The 24664-nt window shown below is 35.5% G+C and overlaps 1 protein-coding gene across 7 annotated transcripts in view; it reads left to right on the top strand.

Moving 5' to 3' along the window:
• Cfap20dc (CFAP20 domain containing) overlaps nucleotides 1–24664 on the top strand; it is a 200262-nt gene that overhangs the window by 315 nt on the left and 175283 nt on the right. For 6 of the 7 annotated variants that reach the window (XM_070018826.1, XM_070018827.1, XM_070018830.1 and 3 more), the window contains exons 2-4: nucleotides 2403–2492; nucleotides 5460–5553; nucleotides 14766–14838. In XM_070018826.1, coding sequence (XP_069874927.1) covers nucleotides 2403–2492; nucleotides 5460–5553; nucleotides 14766–14838 — 257 coding nt within the window. The remainder of the gene's footprint in view (nucleotides 1–2402; nucleotides 2493–5459; nucleotides 5554–14765; nucleotides 14839–24664) is intronic. The other variant, XM_070018828.1, reaches the window with a different exon arrangement.

The following is a 24664-nucleotide window of genomic DNA, read 5'->3' as shown; positions in this document are numbered from 1 at the left end:
CGGGGTGAGGTAGCTGGTGAGCTGGGTGAAGGATACCCCGCCCCCAGTCATATGGCCGCGGAGGGGCAGGGGTGAAAAGAAATTAAAGGGTGGCCTTGGGGGAGGGGTGAAGAAGAACAAAGAGATGAGTGGTCTTCACCCAAAAAGGAAAAAAGCAACCGAGTTCTAGCCATCTGACATGGCTTTTGTTCACTCCCAAAGGGTGCTTCTCGAAGCAGATGGTAGATTCTGGCTAAGGAGTGACATCGTCCAAAAATAAAAGAAGTCTGTGTACTCAGTTACCTTACTAGGAAATGGTAACCCCTCTGTACAACACTCTTAATAATAACAATAACATGATATTAAAGAAAATACAGGTCTTAAACCTCACCCCAGACCTCCTCCTGGGTCAGTCAGTCTTGAGAGCAGGGAGACATAGAAATCTTGAGTTTTAACAAGCACCTGAGGTACTTGCCATTAATGTACCCTAGTAGTGGTGAATTAAACCCAGAGTGGAAATAAGCATTTTGGCTCTGTGCTGTTATTTTTACCCTAACTGGGATAGTTAACCTCTCACATCAGTGTCACTTTGGGATACTTGTAAAAATGCAGGCTTCCTGCCCCCTTCCCCCTCCAGATCTGGTAACTCCGAAATCCTACATGGGGCTGTTAAATGTTCCATTAAAACCACTCACCTCAAGTGATTGTTTCTCCTGGAAGTAGTACAAGGAGCTCAAATGGAGGAGGAACCCTGCTTCTGGCTGTTCCTTGTCACCTTAAGTATCCTGGGGTGTCTCCCTGAAATTCCTGCAGTTCATTGTGCAGTTCTCTTGCTGCTCTTCCTTGATGGTAGCCTCCTGTCCTGCCCTCCTGACCTCATCCTGGGATGACAGTCCCTATTTACAGTCTCTTTACTATCTTAGCTCTGCTATTAGGACCTTTGTCACTGTGCCTAAACAGAACTAACACTTCTCCACCTCTTTGTTGCTTCTGTCTTTTTGTCAAATACTATCTATGCACAGCATATTAGGAAATTCTCTTCCATCTCAGTTAAAAAAAATGGTTATATGAGTTAAAATTTAGAGTTTATTTCACTTCATTTAGATAAGGTATAACATGGTAAAATAGCAATATACCTGTTGGGAGAAACTTAGAAAACATGGGAAAGTAAAAAAGAATTGGAGAGACAACATTTGTTATTCTACTAAGTATGAAGGGTTTTCTGTTTTAAAAGCTCAGTTGTCTCAAATTCAAAATTCAGTGAAATATGACCTGTTCTTAGAAGCTGTAGTAATTCTATCCTGTATATGATTTTGCACATGATACTGCCCAGGGAAGAAGAAATTAAATGTCAAAACTTCAAGTGATTAGGTGTTAAGACTCAGAAGTGAAAGTATCTTTATATTACAGAGAAAAAGATGAAACAATGGAAATTCGTTACAAAAAATGAGATTGATTTTTTTCTTATGATGTTTGTAATTCAAATCACATTGATCTTTTCGGGATCTCCATATTTGCACTAAATTCCTACTTAGGGACAGTCATTTATCTCTCCTGTTTTTATATTTAAAGCATGTGGACATTTAGTAATATCTTTAGCGTCTTTACATAGGCCATTTCCCTGTGTTCCTAAGTTTACATCAGGGAACAAGTAACGTGTATATATAAATGATTCCTTTTTGTAGAAATTATTCTTTTTCTTAAGCATTACCAAATTGATTTTCATTAATAAAAAGATATTGTGCTAATGCTCAAAATAAAATTCTTCCCTCAAATCCTTAGTAGTTATTTTTATTGATCAGTACTAAACTACTTAATTTTTCTTTTTTTTCTTGAATAATTTAAATGGCCCTATTGAGCCCTGGCACGTGCTTGCGCTCTCTCTCTCTCTCTCTCTCTCTCTCTCTCTCTCTCTGAATATATATATATATATATATATATATATAATGTTTACTGACACAAATAGATAACTAATACCCATTTACAAATGAAAATCCAAGAAATTAAATAATTCTAAAGTCAGAGAGTTAAAATGCCAGTTTTGGAGCCTTGGACAGTATGCCTGGGAACATTGTATTTCACAGATAATGATCTGAATTTATTGGCTTAGTTTCAGAATTGAACTTAAGCTCTACATTGCAAAAGATGTTTTACAAGCATGATCTGTTTATATGGCATAATTTATCTAATTTTTAACGTGATTTAAAAGTTTCTTAAACCATTAATCCAAGGTGACCTCAAATCAGAACAGTTGTAGCATAGATACAATCAAGGTATAAAGTAGGCATAATAAGAGGGATAATGTTTCTTCTAAGACCTTCTTAACTGACAGATGCTCAGAACACGGTTTTGCACTATATGCTGGATACTATTTCATGCTTAGCATTAAATTTCACTTCAAATATCTTGTTTTTATTTTCTAGGGAGGTGCATTTGTTGAAATTTTTAGTGCTCAGGGGAAAAATCCTGGAGCAAAATGGAAGATTCTTGGTAGTCCATCTGTGATTTGGAAAGTAAGTGCCATAAGTTAGAGCTACCTAAATCCTGGGAAGATGTATGTGAGGGAAGATTTTAGTGAAAAGGCCCTGATCAGTTTTCAGAACTGTTTTTCCTGTTTTTTCCCTCCAAAATCCTTTTGTGACGGTTGACTGCAGCTCTTCTAGACACCACTCCTCCATTATTTAAGACTTTGGCACACAGCTCATACCCCTTCTTAATATTGATACATCATTTTAATTGACTTATTTATCAGTAAGGAAAATCTCTCTAAGCTCTAGGCTTCTCAGTTTCTTGATTCCCCCCCCCCCCTTCCTTTTGTGTTTGTACCTGAGGTTTGAACTCTGGACCTTGCACTTGATAAGTGCAAGTGTTTGCATTGATTGTCCTTGAGATAAGGTCTTGGATCCTGCCCTAGTCTGAACCATACTCCCATTTTTTGTTTCCTTCCATAGCTGGGATGACCAGCATACACTGCCATGCAAGCGTCTTTCATTGAGTTGGATGCTCACAGGTTTTTCTACTCATCCATCCTCTCGATCTCAGCCTCCCACATAGCCAGGATGGCAGGCATACATCAATATGACCAGCTGTTGAGAAGTGTCTTTATAGTGGTATATCCAGGCTGGCTTCCAATCTCTAACTTAACCAATCTCAGCCTCCCAAGTAGCTAAGATTACAGGTGGGAACCACTGGTGCCCACCTTGATTTCTTAATTTTAAATGACATCTAATGACATTTTCCATAGTTATAGCATCATGCCCATGGTCACACCCTGGACCTTATCTGGACCTTATCACTACAAACTGTAGGAATCCTGAAATTACTAAGTGAAACATGGAGACATCTTTCTCTAACCCCAGTCTTTGCTTCATAAGAGTTCTTGTTCAGTTTTCTCCCACTGGGTTTGTTCTTCAGTCTAATTGAGACCTTTCAGTCATTGTGTTTAGTTTCATTTTTTTCTCTACTTAACTTTCTTTTTTTCCCCAAATTTTAAAAGTAAGGTATCCTTTCAGTCATTTTCTAGTCAAGACACTGAGTGCCTTAGCACTTTGTCCTTTCATTATACCTGCCAAGCCAGCCCTGTATCCACAGTCTTTTCTTTGCCTGTATCTGGCTCCTTAGTACCTTTGGAGAAAACATCTACAGCTTTCAGATTGTTAACACTATATATGTATTCTGAACAGCCCAAAGAGGTTTATTGTTATGTTGTCTTGGTTTCCAAAAAGATCATTTCTCCGATTATCTTCTATTTTCCAACCTTTAGGCTCCAGACTCTTATCCTCAACCCATACCCTGGACAAGACCTCTTCATTCACTACAAGCTATTTGTTACCTACTTCATAGGCAAAAGAGAACCCATCACATCTAAAAATCTGTATATATATCCCTGTCCTTATCTCTTCCTCTTCTCTTGTATATCCAAAAAAGAAATGCCTTTCTGGGGACCTTATTTTATGGCTTCTCTTAGAACTACTATTAATTGATCTCTTGCTGTTTGCCAAGCATAGCATTAAGCACATTATTTATGTTGTAAAATGTTGTATAATCTAAATGATAACCTTGTGGAATAGTTATTTGCATTCCCATCTGCTAGGCTAGGAACCCTAGACCTACAGAAGAGAAACCTAAAATTGCAAAGCTGTTGCTATGAATGAGATAAATAGTACACTGAACATTCAGCACATAGATCAGGAAGGGCTTTCCTGAAGAAGTGGCGTTTGAGTTCTTTGAGTCAGCTAGGTACCTACTGGGGCTGGTGGTCAGAAGAACCTTTCAGGAAAAAAGAATTTGCTTGTGCAGAACCATTGTATCAGGAGAGCACTTAGAATGTGCAAGAGACTTGAAAGAAGGCTAAATGAAAGAGACTAAATGAAAGTTAAGGGGGGAAGGAGTAAAGTGGGAGATGCTGTTTGAAAAGCTGGACTAGAATTGAAGTATTCAGTGGTTTATAACCATGTGAAGATTTTGATAAGCTATTTTAAAAGTTTTAAGCATCTGGTCAATTGTGTATCAGTGGAATAAATAACATACTTTGTGCCTGTATGTTCTTTTCAAATACATAAAGATGATACTGTTATGAGTTTACTACATTTGTTTGTTACTTAATTCTTTGCATTGTAATATACTTATTTTAATATGAAAAGGAAGCTTTATGCTTAAAGATTAAAAAATGGTATAGTAGCATACTCCTGGAATTCCAGCTATTCAGGAATGGTAGCAGGAAATTGGATTATGAGTTCTAGACCAGCCTGTACAAGGTTAGTGAGATCCTATCTCAAAAACAAAATGCAAACAAAAGGGCTGGGGATGTAAGCTTGCCTAGCTTATACAATGTCCCAGTTCTAGTCCTCAGTATCACAGAAATAAATTAAAAATATTTCTTTTCACTAGCATTTTGATTAAGGGAGATTACACTCATGTAAGTTTTTCATTTCTGGGTTTGTTTTCTGCCTCTCTTGTTAGCTTTTAAAGGTAACCTTAGTTGTAACATGTAATTCATATTAATTTCTAATAAATGACATACCAAAGTTTCATAGTCATTGTAGGTAAAAAAATGATGCAATAATAATTCTGTTTAAGCAATGGCCTGAAACCAAGAAATTATATCCAGATTGGATATACATGCATTAGTTGATTTCTTATACATATAGGGATTGCTATTAGAAATAAGTGAAAAGCAATGATGAGCAGGTAAACTCAGGAAATTCTAGGTTAGTGACTTGCAATTCCTGAAGTTGGAAACTTTTATCACTTTTCAAGAAAGATGTACTCATATAGGAGGGAATTTGCCAAATGGCTTAAAATGGCTTTCATATTCCAATTCCAAGAAGGTCTCAGGAAAGAATATCATCAAGGCCTTAGTCTACTTTGAAGTCATTTGAATATGAAACTTTTTTTCTGGTAAAATTTCAGTTTCGATTTTATAAAAGAAGACAAATCAAGTATGCTTCAGTTACCACTGTTTTCATTTTGTTTCTTAGGAGTTTGATAAAGAAGTTAAAAGTTTTGTTTTTGTCCTGGAAGGTAGCAGCCAAACAAACAAAATTCAGTTACCAAAGGAGAATAAGCAAATCCGTAAGTAAAATTTTTTTTTCATATTGTAAGTTAACATTTAAAAAAGTTATTCTTTATAACTTATGAGCAGGCATATTAATATGACTTTCATTGGAATTTGTTGATGTGAGGTAATCTAACTTTCTTTTGGTCCAATCTTGGCACTTGAACTCAGAATTGGGCACTGTACTTGAATTTTGTTGCTTAAGGATAGTGCTCTACCACTTTGAGCCATGTTCCCTTCCAGTTTTAGGTGGTCAATTGGAGGTAAGAGTCTCATAGCTTTTCCTTCCAGGCTGGCTTTAAACCTGAGTAGCTCTGGGATACAGGTGTAAGGCACCAATACTTGGCCATGACTTTTTTTAGGGGGTGAGAGAGTCTGGGGTTTGAACTTAGTACCTAAGTGGTGTCCCTAACCTTCTTTTGCTCAAGGCTAGCACTCTATCACTTTGATCCACAGCACCCCTTCCAGCTTTGTCTGAGTATTTTATTGGAGATAAGAGTTGCATGGCCTTTCCTGCCCAGGCTGGTTTTGAACCAGGGTGACAGTGGCTCACGCCTATAATCCTAGCTACTCAGGAGGCTGAGATCTAAGGATCGTGGTTCAAAGCCAGCCTGGGCAGAAAAGTCCTTGAGACTCTTATCTCCAATAAACCACCAAAACTGGAAGTGGCAGTGTGGCTCAAGTGATAGAGCACTAGCCTTGAGCTGAAGAGCTAAGGGACAGTATCCAGACTCAGAGTTCAAGTCCCACTACCGACCAAAATAAATAAATAAATAAAAAGATGCTTATAGAAATGAACTCCAAGAAATGGAAGCAAGAGATTTTTTTATTGTACTTTTTTTCGGTTTTTTTCTTCTTTTCTTTTCTCCTTGGTTTATTCCTTTCTGTTGCTGTTTTTTATTTCTGTACCCTTTTTCTTGAATATAACTTTATCTGATTTAGGAGGGAAAAAGGAACCAAAGAAACAGTGGGACAAAGGGTGAAGCAATTCAGCAGTGAAACCCTCTAGACACTATGTTGGAAACTTGGGGTGTGGGGAGAAAAAAGTCAGGAGGAGAAAAACTAGGAGAGAATGAGGGAGTGGGGTGACACTGTTCAGTAGGAAATGTAATCATTGCCTGACTTATGTAACTATAATCCCTCTTTATATCACCTTTACAATAAAATTTTAAAAATCTGGAAAAAAAAGAACAATATGGGTGTGATGGTTCACACTTGTAATGCCAGACACATGAAAGGCAGAAGTAGGACAATCGAAGTCCACGACTGTTCCTAGGCATTAAAACATGAGATCTCATCTGAAAAATAGCTAGAGCTACAGGGATGGAGGCATGGCTCAAATGGCAGATGTAAGCCCTTGTCCAGTTAAGTATGAAGAACTGAGTTCAAACCTCAGTATTGCAAAAAAAAAAGTTTAGTAAGTATCAATTGTATCATTTATGAAGTATGGATATGATGGTATAATTAAACACCACCCATTTAAAGTAAAAGGAATCCTGTGAGATCAACTAAATTTATGATAAAAAGCCCAGTTGTTTGTAAGTTAAATAACATTGAAGACTGCCACCTTATTAGTCTTTGTGTAAACTGATATTACTTAAGGAACATGATTTGTCAAATAGTTAATCAGATTTTTTTCCTACTGTGTCCTGTGTGTTAAATATAAGTTTCAGGTATTTAGCATATGGAGACAATTGTATTTTGTATTTACTATCATATGAACCTTTTCTTCATTCTTAAGAACATTCATTGAGTACCTACTGTGTACTAGGCACTATGAAAAGACCTGTTGGTACCTTATTTTCTAATTCCAGTTCAGCTTCCTAAGCTTCCATGTGCCATTTCCTGCTACTGCATGCATTTAGATTTCTAAGACTCATACCAAGCTATGTAAGTTACAGACAGAAGAAAATTTGTTTTAAATTGGTTTGTTAGTGTTCCTTCCAGAGATAAGAAACCTTTTTTTTTCTGCCAAAGACTGTTTGGATATTTATAACATCAGTCACAGGCCATATAAAATCACCAATACTAGTTCAGGAGATTAGCAATAAGCATATAGGTCTTAAACCTTTAGGCACCAAATAATTTCTTGGGCCTTATGGCTGGAGGGCTGGTCGTTCCTTACCCCTGAGCAACTTAAGGAATAGATAATAGCGAAAAATTAGTCATTAAAATGATTTTTAAATTACTGTACTACAATTATTATAATAGTTTTCTGATAGTTTCTATTTGTATGTGTTAAAAAGCAGTTTGTTTTTCATTTCCACATAAATTTATCCTTATAAATGAGGTAAACTAAGATGAGCTATGGAAACATGTCTGAGACTATAGTTTATTCTTTTTTAAAAAAAAATTTTTTTTTGGGTCCGGTCGTGGGGCCTGAACTCTGGGCCTGGGTGTTGTCCCTCAGCTCTTCAGCTCAAAGCTAGCACTCTACCACTTGAGCCACAGCGCCACTTCTGGCTTTTTTCTTTTTGCTTATGTGGTGCTGAGGAATCGAACCCAGGTTCTCAGGCATGCAAGGCAAGCGCTCTACCACTGAGCCACCTTCCTAGCCCCTATAATTTATTCTTACAGCAACACAGTCCATCTGCTTCAAAGTATCAATTCTGATTTCAATGCACTGACTTTGCAGGAACATGACTGTTCTAAGCCACTTAATACTTTGGAGATTTTTCTTACTGTTCCACTGATAAAGCTTACCTCTGTTTAATGCCCTCAGCATCTATGCTTATATGCATGTTAGTGATAAATACCAATCATTTCTAATAACCTTCTCATTTGGCTTCACCAAAGGCAAAATGATTAAATATAAACTCTTCCTTCCTAATCTTGTCTAGGGGGTTTTCCCTCAGAAATCAGATTTAATGTGTTATAATTACCTTTGCAAGTGAAAAGGATGATGGCTTTCAATTGAAAGAAACAAGAATCTTTTAATGTATTTTTTGCACAATGCTTTGCAATTAAAAATTAATCCGGCTTTTCTGTAGCACATGCAGCACTGCAACAAATGGAACAGGTTTTATAGCCTGCATTGTACTAGTGCCTCTAAGATTAGTTATTTGGGACTTTCAATAACAGAAATTTATAGTTATTTTTACTTATATAAAATGACCTTCTGGGTGATGTTGATATGGTTAAACTTAAATTAAATGGCATGTCTTGCATGGAAAAATGGCTTTCAATTAGCATTTCTAAATTAGTTAACATTATGTATTCCTATCTTATAAGATACACCTTCCTCATGCAAACTTGACATAGATACCTCATGTGTTTCTGATGATATTAGGTATTTCAGAAGAAAGTTTAACAATGAAATTATGTGTGGCTATTTATAAAAAGTATTTCTGGATTAACTTATATTTGAAGATTTCTAAATTATCAGATTTTCAAATAAATTTTTCTATGTTTTATCAAGTAAGCAGCTTGCAGTATTAGTTACTAGCTTATCTACTTCTCCATAGCAGGGATCATGAATCTTCTTTGTATTCCTTAATGTCTGGCACACAGTTGATGTTCAATACGTTTGTGAAACTTATCATAATAAGAAACCATGACATTTGATTTATAATTTCTAGTTGTAACCATGTGGCCGCGATGATGAGACTTGGTGAATTATTTGTCAGTTAAATAAGTCCCTGCTGTTCTCCATCATGGACTCTGTTACATATGAAAAGCATCTCTGACACACATAAACATCTGTCATTTCCAAGGCTGACTTCAAGACCTTCTGTTTGAGGCTTTTTCTTTGTTGTTGTTAGGTAGGGGATTAAAAAAAATCATTAAGTAGTTGTATGCAAGAGTTGCCATTTTACAAAGCAGTTTATGAATATTTTGGTCAATGTCACCCCTTTCAACATTCTCACCCATCCCTCCCCTTTGAATCCATTGTTTTCTCTGCTCTAGCCTCTAAATCAAATGGCATACTTGAGAACTTATGTAATCTTAGTTTTGGGTGCTCTGGTAAATTAGGTCATCTTCACAAGGTTTCCCTAGGCTGCCTCATGCCCCACTTTGGTGCTTAGTATTCTTTTTGAAATCATGACTTTCTGTTTGAAACATTCCCATGGCTCTCATTTCACCATTCTACTAAAGGGCTCTTATCAAAGTCACTAGTGATCTGTGTTCCTGAATCCAGTAGCCCAGTTGTCTGTTCTTATCATACTTCACTTATCAGCAGCTTTTGAGAAAGCAGACACCATCCAAATTCATTTTATTTATCCATCTTCCAGGATGCTCAATCTTCTACTTCTCTGCCCATAACATTGGTCTTTCTGTCTCCTTTTGTGGTTCTTTCTCTTCTCACCAACCCGTGTTAATGTTGCAAAACCCCTGGGTTATCTTTGCCCTTCAACCTACATTTACTCCCTTGGTTATTGGCATCAAGTTTGTGAATTTAAGTACTGTATCACTTCAGATTATAATTCCAGCTCAGACTTCTTAACTACAAACTTAAATATCAATTGCTTATGCTCCCTATACCTAGTCAGAAACACACATGAACTACGTACTGCCAAATTTATGGTCAATGTATATTTACTCTTAAAATAGGAATATATAATGGTAATTGAACTTAATCTAGAAATGTTACTTGAAAGCCACTTAAAAAAAATTCAAGACATGCCATTTTCTACAGTTTAAATGTAGTATATTAAAAGCCTAACTTTTAGCCTTGTCTCCTAGAAATGCTTCCTGCTCCTATAGCCTCATTTTGGTTGTTGGAATCCTGCCTTTTCAATTGTTCAGCCTCAAAACTCTTAATTAAATAAGCATCTACTTTTCTTCATTTTAAAAAATTTAGTCCATCAGGAAGATCTTGGCAGTATTTTTTTTTAAAGATTGAGACTCTATTTCTTGCCACTTCCAATGCTATTGCTACCACTCCAAACCACCATCATCTCATGTTTATATTACTGCAGTTGTCTTTTCAATGGGGTCTCCCTGTTTCTGAGTTGGCCTCCCTATAGTCTTTTGTCAAATTAGCAGCCAGAGCATTATTTTTAAATTCTAAAAAAATATGTAAGTCATGTCACTCCTGTGTTGAAAATGCCTCAACGTCTCACAGAGTAAAAACCAAGTGACTATAGGACTACGAAATATCAGTAAACTTCTTAACATTAGTATTATCTCCTATAATTTTTTTCTTTTATTTACTACACTATAGCCATACAGGACTCATTGCTATTTTGATAGCTAATACCCTACCATTTTAGCATCTGTGCACATCTGTCTAGTTTTCTTTCTTCAAAGAGCAACAAGGCTCACTTCTCTTCTTCAAGCCTTTTACTAAAAAATCACCTTCTCAATGAACCTTACTTGCTCTATTGTTGTTACAAATTGTATGTCCTATTCTTTCTCCACTCTCGATCCTTCTTATTCATTTCTATGCCCCACCCACAATACCTAAATCACTATTTAATATGCTGTGCAATTATTAGGTTTATTTATTTTTTCTCATCAGCAGAAAATAAGTCCCATGGCAGAGATAATTTGTTACTTTGTTCACCAAGAACACTGCCTGAAACACAGCACTCAAGTAAGGCTATACCTCATAAACAAATGCATTTCTGAGTGGCTTCCCATTGATTTTAGTGATCTATGTTCTTCACATCATCTGTAAGACTCCATGTGATTGGATTCTGACTTACCTCCTGCTCTTTTTTTCTCTTCTATCTTTTACCAACCCATTAAACTTTTTAATGTTCGTTCCATATACTGTGTCCTTTCCCATCACAGGAAGGAATATTTTCTTTGCCTTCAACATTTGTATCTTTCTCCTACACCTGTAACCTCTTGCTCAATTCTGCTTGTCCTTCCCAGTTGAACTTCAGCTTTATTTCTTCACATACCATCCTTTTATCCCTTTAGCATATGCTACCATAGATCCTTGACTGTCTTCTATAGACATAGAATAAAATTTCCAAAGAACAGAGACCATGTTTGTCTTATTTGCTGCAAAAACTTCAACAAAGAGTTATGTTTTACGCAGTAGGTACTCAATAATAGTTGCTGAATGATGGGGCTAATTTAATCTGTGCATATTATCCTATTATGTGAAATCTAAACTATTAGATCAGTTTCATAGAATGGAAACAATCAAAGGGCCTAGACAGTTTACTAATTTTTCTATGGGATTAGGATAGTCCATAATGAAGACATAATTAATTCTTGTTTGGTGACTTGAGATGGGCTATCATAGGAACAATGGAATAACATCTGTTATGGCTCCTTAAGGCACTCATGAAAGATGGCTATACTGTGCTTTCATCCCAACTCTTTGGACAATGCAATCCTTGTAAAATATATTTGAACTCTACAATCTATCATTTGCTTCAACAAAACAAGCATAAAATCACTGTTTAAAAATCTACTGGTACTTTACTAGTTATAAGTATCATTTAAAATATTCATAAGCAAACAGGGCTGGGCCCTGGTGGCTCATGCTTGTAATCCTAACTACTCAGACATGAGATCGAAGGATTGTGGTTTGAAGCTTTCCTGGGCAGAAAAGTTCATGAGACTCTTCATTTAACTACCAAAAACAAACAAACCAAAAAACAAACAAACAAACAAATAGAGTGTGGCTCAAGTGGTAGAAGGCTAGCCTTGAACAAAAACGCTCAAGGACAACACTTTGGCATTGAGTTCAATCCCCAAGAATGGAGAGAGGGAGAGAAGGGAGGAGGAACAACCATGGCCTGAGCCTTTAAAAAAGGGAGGAATTTGTCTCATTCAACAGATTACAAAATTGTACAAACTTGAATATTTCAGGAAAAAGACTAAATATGTATTTCATGGGCATTTTTGATTTACAGTAGTTTCACATTCAGTATTACTTAGAGTGATTTTAAATATAATGTAGCCCTGAAGTCTGTTTAAACTTACTAGGCCACTGGAACAGATATTCCTGTGAAGTTTATTTAGCGTTACTGACATATAGGATCTGTGTGTCAAATGTTATTAAAGTACTTTTTTCTCTGTTAGATCATCACCATATTGTATCATCATACTTCTTTTTAACCTTAGAAGTGAAATCTTTTGGGAACTAGGGCTTCTATAAGTGAGAAAGGTGAATTATAAAGCTCTTTTTGTGAGGGTAGAGAGTTTTCATTTCTAAAAATGCTCATACAAAAATACCCTATAAGTGAAGTTCTTTGTGTTTGAAGGGATCAGAGCGGATTCAGTGAGGTTTGTGGCATAAATTAGAGACCTTTTTAAAAGACTGATTTTATTTATTCTGATGCTCTTTGAGCTGTTTACTGAAGCCATTGTGCCATGTCTGAACACCACAGGACCAATCAGTGCAAAATACAGGAGATTAATGATGGCTTATTTAAGGTGGCCTCATTTGAGTATCCTTATCTAGCTCTGGTTTGTAGAGCATAACTCTCATTGCCTATCTTTCCCCATAAATATTGTAGGGCGGGATTCCTATAGAATTTTCTAGGATCAGAGCCTGTTCTCTATTTCTGTTATATTTTCTATTCTGTTGTTGCCTTTGAAGACCAATTTACAAGCTTACTCCTTTTCAGTAAAAGTTTTCTCTTTTAAAATATTGTTAGCATATTTGACCAAGTGTTTATTATTAAGAGACTAAATTTGGGTTAAACAGCAACTGTTTAAGTTGCTCTGGAATGTTACAAAAGCAATTTACCATAGGAAAGTCTTTTTATATACTACCATGCCAGAAAGTCTTTTTATATATTACCATAAATGTAGTGGTACTTTTGTTGTTGTTGTTGGTGGTGGTTATAGGGCTTGGATGCAGGGCCTGGGCTCTGTCCCTGAGCTCTTTTTGCTCAAGGCTAGCGCTCTACCACTTTGAGCCACAGCTCCATTTAATTGGAGATAAAAGTCTCATGGGGACTTAACTGCCTGGACTGACTTTGAACCAAAATCCTCAGATCTCAGCCTCCTGAGTAGCTAGGATTACAGGTGTGAGCCACCAGTGCCCAGCATATTGGCACTTTTAAAATACTTCTTTGCTAAGCTCACTAAGTCAGAATAGGAAATAGCATCATTTTAGACTAGTTGCCTTCGAAGGCAACTCTCCCACTCAAAGTGGTAGAGCACTATCTGTTATCTTGTACTGTGGGCTCTATAGAAAGTTCACAGACAAAATCAAGGTTTGTTTCTTACACATGAGGGGAAAATATTCCTAAATTTCACGTTTTAGGAAATATGGTACTAAAGCCTCTGTTAAGAGCATCATAATAGCAATATCAAGCAAAAGTTCAGAACCTAAGAGGAAAGGCACAAGTGAGTGGGTTTGGATAGGTAATATTAAGTTAATTGATTTTTTTAAAGTAGTTATAGACTGAAGCTATCCAAAGTACCATGGAGATTTGTTTTCTTTGAATATTTGAATCCAGATTAAACTAGTAGTAAGGAATAAAAGGTATCAGTTCTTACTTGGTGATGACAAATTAAAGTATGTTAAATTTATATAAGAGATGATAAATGTTGCTAGATATGGTTCACAAAACCCTCAGTTTTACTTATCAAAATTACTTTTTTTTTTTAACTTTTTTTCTTTTTTGGTCAGTCATCAGGCTTGAACTCTAGGCCTGGGCACTATCCCTCAGCTCTTCAGCTCAAGACTAGTGCTTTTCTACTTGAGCCATAGCACCATTTCTGGTTTTCTGAGTAGTTTATTGGAGATAAGAGTCTCATGGACTTTCCTGCCTGGGCTGGCTTTGAACTATAGTCCTCAGATCTCAGCCTCCTGAGTAGCTAGGATTACAGGTGTGAGCCACCGGTGCCTGGCCCAGAATTACTTTTTTGATGTATTGTTCTTTACTAAGTTGTTCAGAACAGTTAAAACTGCCACTGAAAAAATAATTGCCACATGCTTTTATGGTTACTTTGATGAGAATCTATAGTTCAGTTTTACATGTCTCTATTGAGTGTAGTTTTATGTGTATGTTCTCTTGCAGCCTAATAAAAATTGTAAATAAAAATTACTATTTTTAAAAATTTTCATAAAAATTTCACTAATGCCACAGATGGGGCTTTAAAAAGCAAAATTTGTTGCTAACATTTGATTTGACTTTCATTAATTCTTTTCACTTTCATAATGAGGTCGTAAGTCATGGATAGTGTTGTTGCAGGTAAATACATTTTTTGAAATGCTAAAAGCTTCGCTTGTTAATGCCATGTGATTGTGTTTATATTCACGTACAAGTGATTTGAACATTTGCATATATATATTTCCTCTCTTTCATTGTAGTTGGACTGATCCAGAGGTTTCTTGTGCTTCAAATTTACGTACCCCTGGGACAGGACTTCTCTACTGAATTGCTGTAAGATATAAAGAATTTCTTTGAATGTTTTATGTGTATTAGACATTTGATCAATTGAAACAATACCAATAATTATTAATTACAAGTTATTACAATAGTTATTAATTACAAGTTATTAATTACAAGTGACAATTTGTGCATTAAATAGCAGTGACTTATCAAGTGGACACAAAGTAATTAAACTAATTTAATCATATTTTCTTAGATATCACTGTAATTGGCATTTCTCTAAGGAAAGAAAGTAAATTTTATCTTTTTAAGAAATATTGAGCCAGGTGCCAGTGATTCATGCCTGTATCCTAGCTACTCAGGAAGCTAAGATCTGAGGATCATGGTTCAAAGCCAGCCCAGGTAGGAAAGTCCATGCATGAGACTCTTATTGCCAATTAACTACCAGAAAAGTGGAAGTGGCATTGTGATGCAAAGTGGTAGAGCACTAGCTTTGAGCAAAAGAGCTCAGGGACAGTGCCTGTGCCCTGAGTACAAGCCCCATGACTGACAAAAAAAAAAAATCTAAGTATGATTAATTGGACAATGGTCTATAATGTGAGAAATATAGAATTCAGAGGTTGAAATTTGGGTTCAAGTGAAGGGTAATGTGTTTTACCTTGTTTGTTTGCTGCTCAAAAATATGGTTGGCTTAAAATTGATTGAAATATTTCATTTTACTAATATTTACAATAGTTTAGATACATTGTTCCCTCCTCTGATTGCAAATACAGCTTGGAATATAGTAATTATAAATAGCCCTGCTAGATTGTTTAGCAAAAATAAAAAAAATGTACAACTTTTACTCAGTTGAGCCATGCTGTTATGTGAGATGATAAAGACAATGCTGTGAATGAAAATAATACTTGATTTATGGATTCGCCTAACATTAAATCGAATAATGTCTAAAATATCATTAATTTGTATACTTTAAGTTAGCAATTATATTTAGACTATTTTCTAACTTTTCTTTATAACTAATAACTATACAATATTTTTCCATGCTGCAGTAAATGGCTTTTCTTACTAATGGAGATAATTTTGTACTAGTTTTACTGGTATAACTAACAAAGAGAAAGAATCTTAGTGAGTATGTAATAAACGAGATTAGCCATTGCTTGGTTTATATAAATTAAGGTATTTTTATTTGTTTGAATATTGTTAATTTATAGAATTTATTTAATAAGATTGAATCTTGTTTTCTTGGATGATAATGGAAAAAGATGGAACAATTTTTATATTGATTTTATTCAACCTTAAACCTCTTTAAACTTTTTAAGATCTTTTATCATCTATCATAGTCATCAAGATTATTTAAAATAGGTCTTAAGAGGAAGAAGACCAAAGCATCATTTCATGCTGTTATGTATCCCTTTCTGGTTCTGCAGAAAAAGCAGACTCCAAAGACATTCGAAAGGTATAAAGTATACCACATAAAGCTTTGTTTTCAGTGCTGAGGAAAGTGGGTTCCAAAGTGAACAAAACAAATTATATTTTAAGCTTTTAAGGCTCCTTACATAGAAATCCAGTTAAATATCCCTTTTTATTTTTTATTAAATTAAATTTTATTGTAAGGGTGATTCAGGGGAGGTTATAGTTATATACGTAAGGTAATGAGTACATTTCTTGTTGAACATTTTACCCCCTCCCTTCTTTTCTCCCACTTTCCTTTCCCCCAATTCCCCTTCCCTCCAAGTTGTAAAGTTCATTTCCAATATACTCTTTTCTGAGTATTGCATTGGTACACCCTTTGTCCGTTGTCTCCTCATTTTGTTATTCCCTATCTCTTCCCCAAATCAGATAAACGTATATATAAGACACAGGGTACCAAAATAAAAAAACAGTGACAACAGGGAATAGACCAAAGGAAAAAAAAAGAAAAAGAAAAAGTAAGTAACTTCACACAGTATATTAAACAGCAACGACAACAACAAAAACCCAAAGAAACAACAACCAAAAACCCTTTTGTTTCCATATCTTGGAGTTCATTTCAAATACCATCATTTTATATAGTCATATGTACATAGCTATTGACCTATTGTGATCCTCTGCTAGGACTATCCTAGACATATACTAATTATTACAAATGAGAGAAACCATGGAGCCTATATTTCTTTGAGTCTAGCTTACTTCACAACCACTCTGGAAAGCAGTATGGAGGTTCCTCAAAAGACTAAACATAGAGCTCCCCTATGTTACAGCAATCCCACTCCTGGACATTTACCCAAATGATCACAAACAAGATCACACTAAAGCTACCAGCACAACTATGTTCACTGCAGAATTACTTACCATTGCTAAGATATGGAACCAGATGCCCCTCAGTAGATGAATGAATCAAGAAAATGTGGTATATATACACAATGGAATTCTATGCTTCCATCAGAAAAAATGACATCACTTCATTCATAAAGAAATGGAAAGACTTGGAAAAAATCACCTGTACTTTGAGCTTCCTCAGGAGTTCTGGTTGAGAAACTGCTAGTTCCCTTTGGATGAAAGCTGCACAAGAAGGGTGGTTAAATTTTGCCAATGAACCAATAAGCTCTCTTTTTGATGAACAATTATGCTTATTTATACTCACAAACACTTGTGTTTATCACTGTATATTAGGCAATCAATCTACTATTTTAACTAATATCAAAGTTTTAGTTATTGAGAAGTAAGAAGTATCTTTCTTTAACTTCATCCAAGTAAGACAGCTAATATGTAATAAACTTGACTACCTCTTTGTTCCCCAGTTACTCATATTCTTGGCATGTTAAGGATGGGAAAACATCTCGAGAAGTGTTGAAAATGATCCAATCTTAATATCAGTTCACTATAATCACTGATTCCTGTGTTCCCATATATTCTGATACCCACACGGACAAACATTTCCAAAGCTTTTCTAGTTTTAGCAAAATAAGTGTCTTCTGGACAAAAAGATTGAAATGAAGTAATACCATAAAGATATTTTATCCTCTGTCCTGACCTTGTGCATTTATCAGATTATAAGAAAATATTAATCAGAGTATTTGCTGTTTTAGGAAGAATAGAGACTGTTTTTACCCAGAGGAAAATAGAATGATGAGTTGATGAGTATAGATTCTCTAACTACAGTTTTTTAAAAAAATAAAAGGGCTTTCTTTCAGTACCTTTAGTGTTTTAGTGTGTTTCTAGCAGCATAGCTCTAGGCTATTTTAAATAATACATTTCTCTAACAAGCTTGGAAAGTCACATAGCAGAAAGAAAAATATCTGGCTTCTAAATTTTCCATTGTCAGAGTGGGAGAAGCATTTTGTTTCACAAAGGTTCATTTTATACATCAAGAGGTTTTCATAAGTGGAATCTTGCCAGCTGGTTTATGAATTTAGTAATCATTTCCTCAGCCTCTTCCTGTGTCTCTCAGGCCCACTGGATGATTACACTGCTCAGGAGGAAGTTATGCATGTGGGTTCATGGATGCCATGGAGCCAGCAACAGCTCTGCTTGAAGAATCACTCTGATTCATATAGTGAATGTTACTAAGATCCTGTTATTTATCAAGCAGCATGGTAGATGGGGAGGACTGTAACCTTGAATCTGAGTACATCTCCCTTGCTCACCTAACTCTTCTAGTTCCAAAACACCATCACAAGTTCTCCTCATTGTTTCAGCTTTACCTTCAACTTCTGACTTCTTGTCTAGTGTCTGCAATTGGTTGATCATTCTAAAACAAACCTGGAATTCCTCCTGAATTGAGGATAAACTCCTAAAACCTCCTGTAGAGTCTGGTCTCTCATCTCTTTCTTCTCATCTCATATCCTTGGCTGTCAGCTCCTGTTCTTTTTCTTCATTTTAAATTATGTATCTTTGAGGTATCCTTTGGGTTCCATGATGAGAGACCCTAATTGTTTAACTAAGCATGATATTCCAAACTTGAACACAATGCCTGGCATAGAACAGGCTCTGAAATTTGGATGAGTGGAGAGGATAAAGGGTGGACTAATAAATGGCAGCACCTACATCTCTGTCTTCATACAGTTTCCTCTCGGGATGAAAGACTAATTTGTATTTTGATAAGTGTTGGGATGACATAATATTCTATGGGGAACATATGAAGTATGAGGTAGGAGGGGGACCAAGGGAAGAGCTGCAGTCAAATTCTGACTTTATCTCTGTGGGTCTTGGGAAGATTATTTAACTTGCCTCACCTATAAGAGTAATAATATATCACTATACAATTTGTCTGGTGTTCACATTACAAACACTAAGTGAGAAAATTAACATCCAGTCATAATAGCTAACATTTTAAAGCACTTATGATGTATCTAGCCATTGGATTATTTTAAGTATTTTAATTGTTTTGGCTTAATTAATCCTCAAAATAAGCTATATAGTGGTCAGAATGATTGCCTGCTCTGTCACCAAAGAAATGAAGTCTAGAAAGCTTAAAGAATTTGCCAAAGCTTAGAGATGTAGTAACTCTTCAAGCTATGTCTAAGCTTTAAACCTAGAAATCTATGATATGTATAACCATGCCATGCTGCCTTACTCATAAATGGCAATTCTCTATCTATACATACACATGTCATACGTGTATAGTAAATATTTCATCTGGATTTTGGTACAAGATGCAAGTGCTAACACTTTTACATCTTTTTCAGTTTTACCATAAGAGTTCCAGGAAAGAAAGATTTCTTCATTCTGAGATGTATATCTTTACTCTTTTGAGAGATAAATGCCTGATAATTTACCTGTCTAATTTTGCTATTTTCTGTATTTTCAGTGTGATACTATTCATATTAATTTGTTTTAATGAAAACTAAGAAATAACTTCACCTTCTTTTAATTGATTTTTTAACATCTAAAATTTGTATTATTCAAAATCATACATCTGTGAGTAAGATGGATTCTCAGATTCATGAGCTTACCAAAAATAACCCAAACATATTCTACATTGCAAGTTAACAAGGAGAGTGTTTGCTGTACGAACATATTTAGCAGTGAAGTAACAGAATCCTTTTTCTCGCTCAGTGTTAGAACATGAACACACAGACTCTTGGTTTTTATAAAAGTCATTATGACTTGCTTATTTTCTACTATTCATTACAGATTTCTTTTCCAAAGTGTGTAAGTGCAACTGTGTTTGACATGAAGATAAATGATCGAATAAACATGTTTTTAAAGATTCCTTCATTTTTGTGTTATCTTCTAAATGGCATTATGAAGGCAGTGGGAGGCCAGTGGGTCTCCTGTGTGGGGTTGGTAGGTGTTTGAGAGCCTGGGGGCAGGCAGCTGGTGCACAGGAGGAACTCCCTAAACCTGTGCTCTTGGAAAAGAACCAGCCGCATCTTGAAATAGAAATCCATTTTTCTATATTTGATACCACCAATCACACTAAATGATTTTGGAATATTATGTTTTTGACAGGGATTGTATTCATTTTACTGAGTATTGTTGAGCTGCATTAGTTCCTTTCTCTGTCCTGATTTTGTCATTATCTCAATGAATCTGAGAACCATTTTGTACTGTTATATCTCTGGTGAAGTAACATTATTTTTCTCATTTTCACTCGGCTCAGCTGTGCTTTTTCCAATATGTAGGTTGAAAGCGTGATGAAAGTCCATGTGGGAGACATGATGTGGTGTTTGGAGAGGTCAAGGATTCTTAGCCTGTGGGCTAAGAGAATATTATTGCTGCAAGGCCTCACATGTTGAGTTCTTAGCTGGTTAGCGCACTGGTTGTATTTGGAAGCTGTTAAAAAGGTATGAAGCAAACATAAATTTTTTTTGAAAAAGAGAGAGCTCTAAAAATGCACCTGATCTTACAAATTTTAATAGATCCTTTGTGATCTCTGCATTTCAGTAGTCTGAATTTAAATTTTTATGTGCATGGAACTTAACAGTTTCAACCTGGAATTCAGTCTAGGGTTTATGATACTCACTACAGTGTTTTTTATTTCCTTTGTGCTACCCATACTGAATTCCTCATAAGTAAATGGTAATGTGAACACTTGTTAATTGTCAAAGTAGAGTGAAGACAATGTTTATTTTTTTCCTAAGAAATTCTAGAAAGTCTAGAAACCTTAAAGCTTCATTTTCCATCTCTGTATTTTAGAAAATTAGTACACCTTACCAAACAAGTATTTAGCTTGAAGGTAATTTAGTAAAAGTTACTGTTAGATCACCTTTTCTATATTGCTACCAGCTAGCTAGACAAGAGAGTCTGAAAATAAATGTACTAGAAGTTTCAGGCCCTTTCACCCTGTTGAATTTGCTTCTACCTCACCATCAGTGCTATCAGCAGGTTCTTTCAAACGTTAAGCTTTAGCTTCACTGGTGCACTTCTTTTCTAAGTGATCCATGTTCTTCAGCCTTGTTAAAGACACTAGAGTAGAGAGAATACCTAAATTTGATACTTTTAGGTCAGAATGACATTTGTGTAGGCCTTTGAAATTATGTTCTTTATGTGGAAATTCTGGTCATTTTGATGTCTTCTTTTAAAGAAAATAATGGTCCCTATCCAGCCCTGAAGTTATTTGTAAAAGAAATGCTATCCAAACACAAACTATTATTATAGTATTATTCAATGAAATCTTTTTTCAGTGAAATTTTTTATGTCATCAAATGAGTATATCTGTAAACTATGTTTAAAACTGAGTAGAAATGGCCAGTAGTAGCTCTTTTAAACTAGAACTATTGGATACTAAAAGAGCAATGACATTGCAAGTTTCACTAACATTTTGAATGCATCTCATGTCGAATTCCACCATCTATTTTTTCTTTTTGAAATCATCAGTATTTAAATCTCATTATTTTAATTATATCCAATTAAATGTACTTGCATAATCAGTATACTTTGTTACATGCATTAGTAGAGAGAGCACTTTAAGATACTTTGCATACTGACATTCCAATATATTAAATTTGCATGTCTTAAAATAGGCTTTATGTAGAGGTTTTAGATAACACATGTGGCAGGTATATAAATCAGATGCCAAATGCTTTCGTTGTTAAACATACATCTTTAAAAAGTCTGTTTTTAAACCTTAGTTTGGTTCAGTTTACTTCTCTAAATTGTTTTTTTACAGTATTTTTTTAGATTACCTAGATATATGTTCAAAGCTAAAGTAAAATACCAGCCAAAGGAAAATTGCACAAATATAAGTATTTTAAAGTGTTCTTACTGTGTAAAACCCATAATAAAAGACCATGGATTTGCTTAACCATTGTGCAGTAAATAGTTATTACAGGCTTGGGAGTTAGCAGTTTTGCCTCTTACTCATATAGTGATCCTGGAAAAGCTGCAGAACACTTTGAGTGTCATAGTCTCATGTACAAGACAATGATGTCAATACCTCTGTATGTGTGTGTGTGTGTATGTATGTGTGTGTGTGTATGTATGTATGTGTGTGTATGTGTGCGTGTGTGCGTGTGTGTGTGTGTGTGCGTGTGTGCGTGTGTGTGTTTGTGTGTGTGTTTCTCGGTCTTGAGAGTTGAACTCAGGGAATGGGCACTGGCCCTGAGCTTTTGTGCTGAAGGCTAGCATTTACCACTTGAGCCCCCTCTCCACTTCTGGATTTTTGGCAATTAATTGGAGATAAGAGTCCCTCAGATTTGTCTGCTTGGGCTGGTATCAAACTGTGATCTTCAAATCTCAGTCTGTTAAGTAGCTAGGACTATAAGGTACAAGCTACTGGTGCCTGACAATACCTACATAATAGGTATTAAAATATTCAGTGAATGTTGAGTTACATATTTTACATCTCTGTAGGTAAAAGTACAGTGACATTTAATTTTTATAAGTTGTTTTTCTGAAACATTTTAAGACAAGTTGGGCGTGTATATGAAATTCCCAGAAGAGAGGTAGAAAAGCAGCTTTTTCTCAGGAGATTGTATAACTATAGACCCAAGTAGGTTTTCTATCAGTAAAGAGTTGATTAGCAAAAATCAAAAAGAGAGAGTTGACTTATATTGCCTGAGTATACATGTCAGTGATCTTTTTTAGAGACAACTGCAGGAACTCCTAGTGTCAAAGTATTATTATGAATGTAGTGACAGGTGACACAACCCAATTGTAGAACCACAGAGAGGATGCTTCATCTGTTAATAATACCTGAGAAAAAGTTGATGGACATTCAGTTACTTAGAACATCATGAGCAGTCCTTTGCTACTTTTTACTGTCTTTTCATCTTCTCTAACAGGGATGAGTTAAGATGACTCATAGCAAGTCACAGATCTTCGAAATGCTGTCTTTCATGTTACTTCATTGTCATCATAGGTAGCTTGGTTTTATTTATTATTTTTGGTCCAGAGAAATACATATCTGCTCTGGTTTGGTCCTCAGTCCTTTTCACTGTTTTTAATTTTTTATTATGGTAATTATTTTAATTATTCAAAATAAGAATGAAATGTATGAAACAGAATATGTGTATTATGGGATCCATAAGACATTATTATAAAGTAGATAGTATTTTAGAAAATATTAATGGCACATTTTTAAACTGTTATCATACTTGGCGACTCTTGTTAGCAATTAAAATATATCAGAGGACTCATTTGGCTTTGATCAAATTGGCCAATAAGGAGTACAAAGAAAAGGAGGTAATAATGCTCTATAGGAAATGTACTCATTACCCTACTCATTTAACTGTAATCCCTCTGTACAGTATTTTTACAATAAAAATATAAATGAAAAATATATATACAGACCAATGAATCCAGAAAAAAAAAAAAAAAAGTACAAGGAGCCGGGTGCCGGTGGCTCACACCTGTAATCCTAGCTACTCAGGAGGCTGAGATCTGAGGATCACGGTTCAAAGCCAGCCCAGACAGGAAAGTCTGTGAGACTCTTATCTCCAGTAAACCACTGAGAATACTGGAAGTGGCACTGTGGCTTAAGTGGTAGAGCACTAGCCTTGAGCTGAAGAGCTGAGGGACAGGGCACAGGCCCAGAGTTCAAGTCCCACGACTGACAAAAAAAAAAAAAAAAAGAAGTCCAAGGAGAATTCCTATAAAAGGAAGAATAGTATGTATGTCCATGCATTTAGAGCACAGTGCTCTAATTATATCCACCTCCAACTCTTTATCTCCAACTAGAACATGAGATTTTCAAGGGTATTACTGTTCCAATGACTATATCACTGACCTTTGGATTTCTAAACCCCATTTATAAAGCCATTTGCCCAAGTGTTAACAATAAATGGCAGCAGAGTTAATTCAACTTTGATTATTTCAGTGACTCGGTGTATTATCTGACACATAGCATACCAGTAAATGCTAGTTTCCTTATTTCAGTTCTTTGCATTGTTATACTGTTAAGTCAGTTTAAATTTTTGGAAGAAAGAGTATGATACTGGTGGTTCAAAATTGGTTAAGATTATAATACTGGTATTTAGAAATTTTACTTAGAGAAATGTGAGACTTGGAGTTGGCTAGTAAGTTGTAAGGTTAACCATTGCTTTATTTATTTGGCCTACCATTACTTTTGTTACATGAAGATGTAACAGAATTTCAATTTATATACATTTTGGGGTGAACATATTTATATGTTACTGGATGCCATTGCTCAATTAAAGGGTGCGATATAGAATCTTTTCTTTAAAATTGGTTAATAGCTGGTTAAATTGACATTGAAAATTTTTTATTTTTGTCAGTCAGCAGTCCTGGGGCTTGAACTCAGGGCCTAGGCACTGTCCCTGGACTTCTCTGTGCTCAAGGCTAGCACTCTACATCTTGAGCCACAGCACCACTTCCAGCTTTTTCTGTGTATGAGGTACTGAGGAAGGGAACCCAGGACTTCATGCATACTAGGCAGGTGCTCTACCAACTAGGCCACCTTCCCAGCCTGACATTGCAGATTTTAATTGTGTTT

The sequence above is a fragment of the Dipodomys merriami genome, unplaced genomic scaffold, assembly GCF_024711535.1.
Source record: "Dipodomys merriami isolate MVZ:Mamm:240054 unplaced genomic scaffold, mDipMer1.0.p SCAF_13, whole genome shotgun sequence".
Taxonomy (NCBI): domain Eukaryota; kingdom Metazoa; phylum Chordata; class Mammalia; order Rodentia; family Heteromyidae; genus Dipodomys; species Dipodomys merriami.
This window is presented reverse-complemented; position numbering and strand designations above follow the sequence as displayed.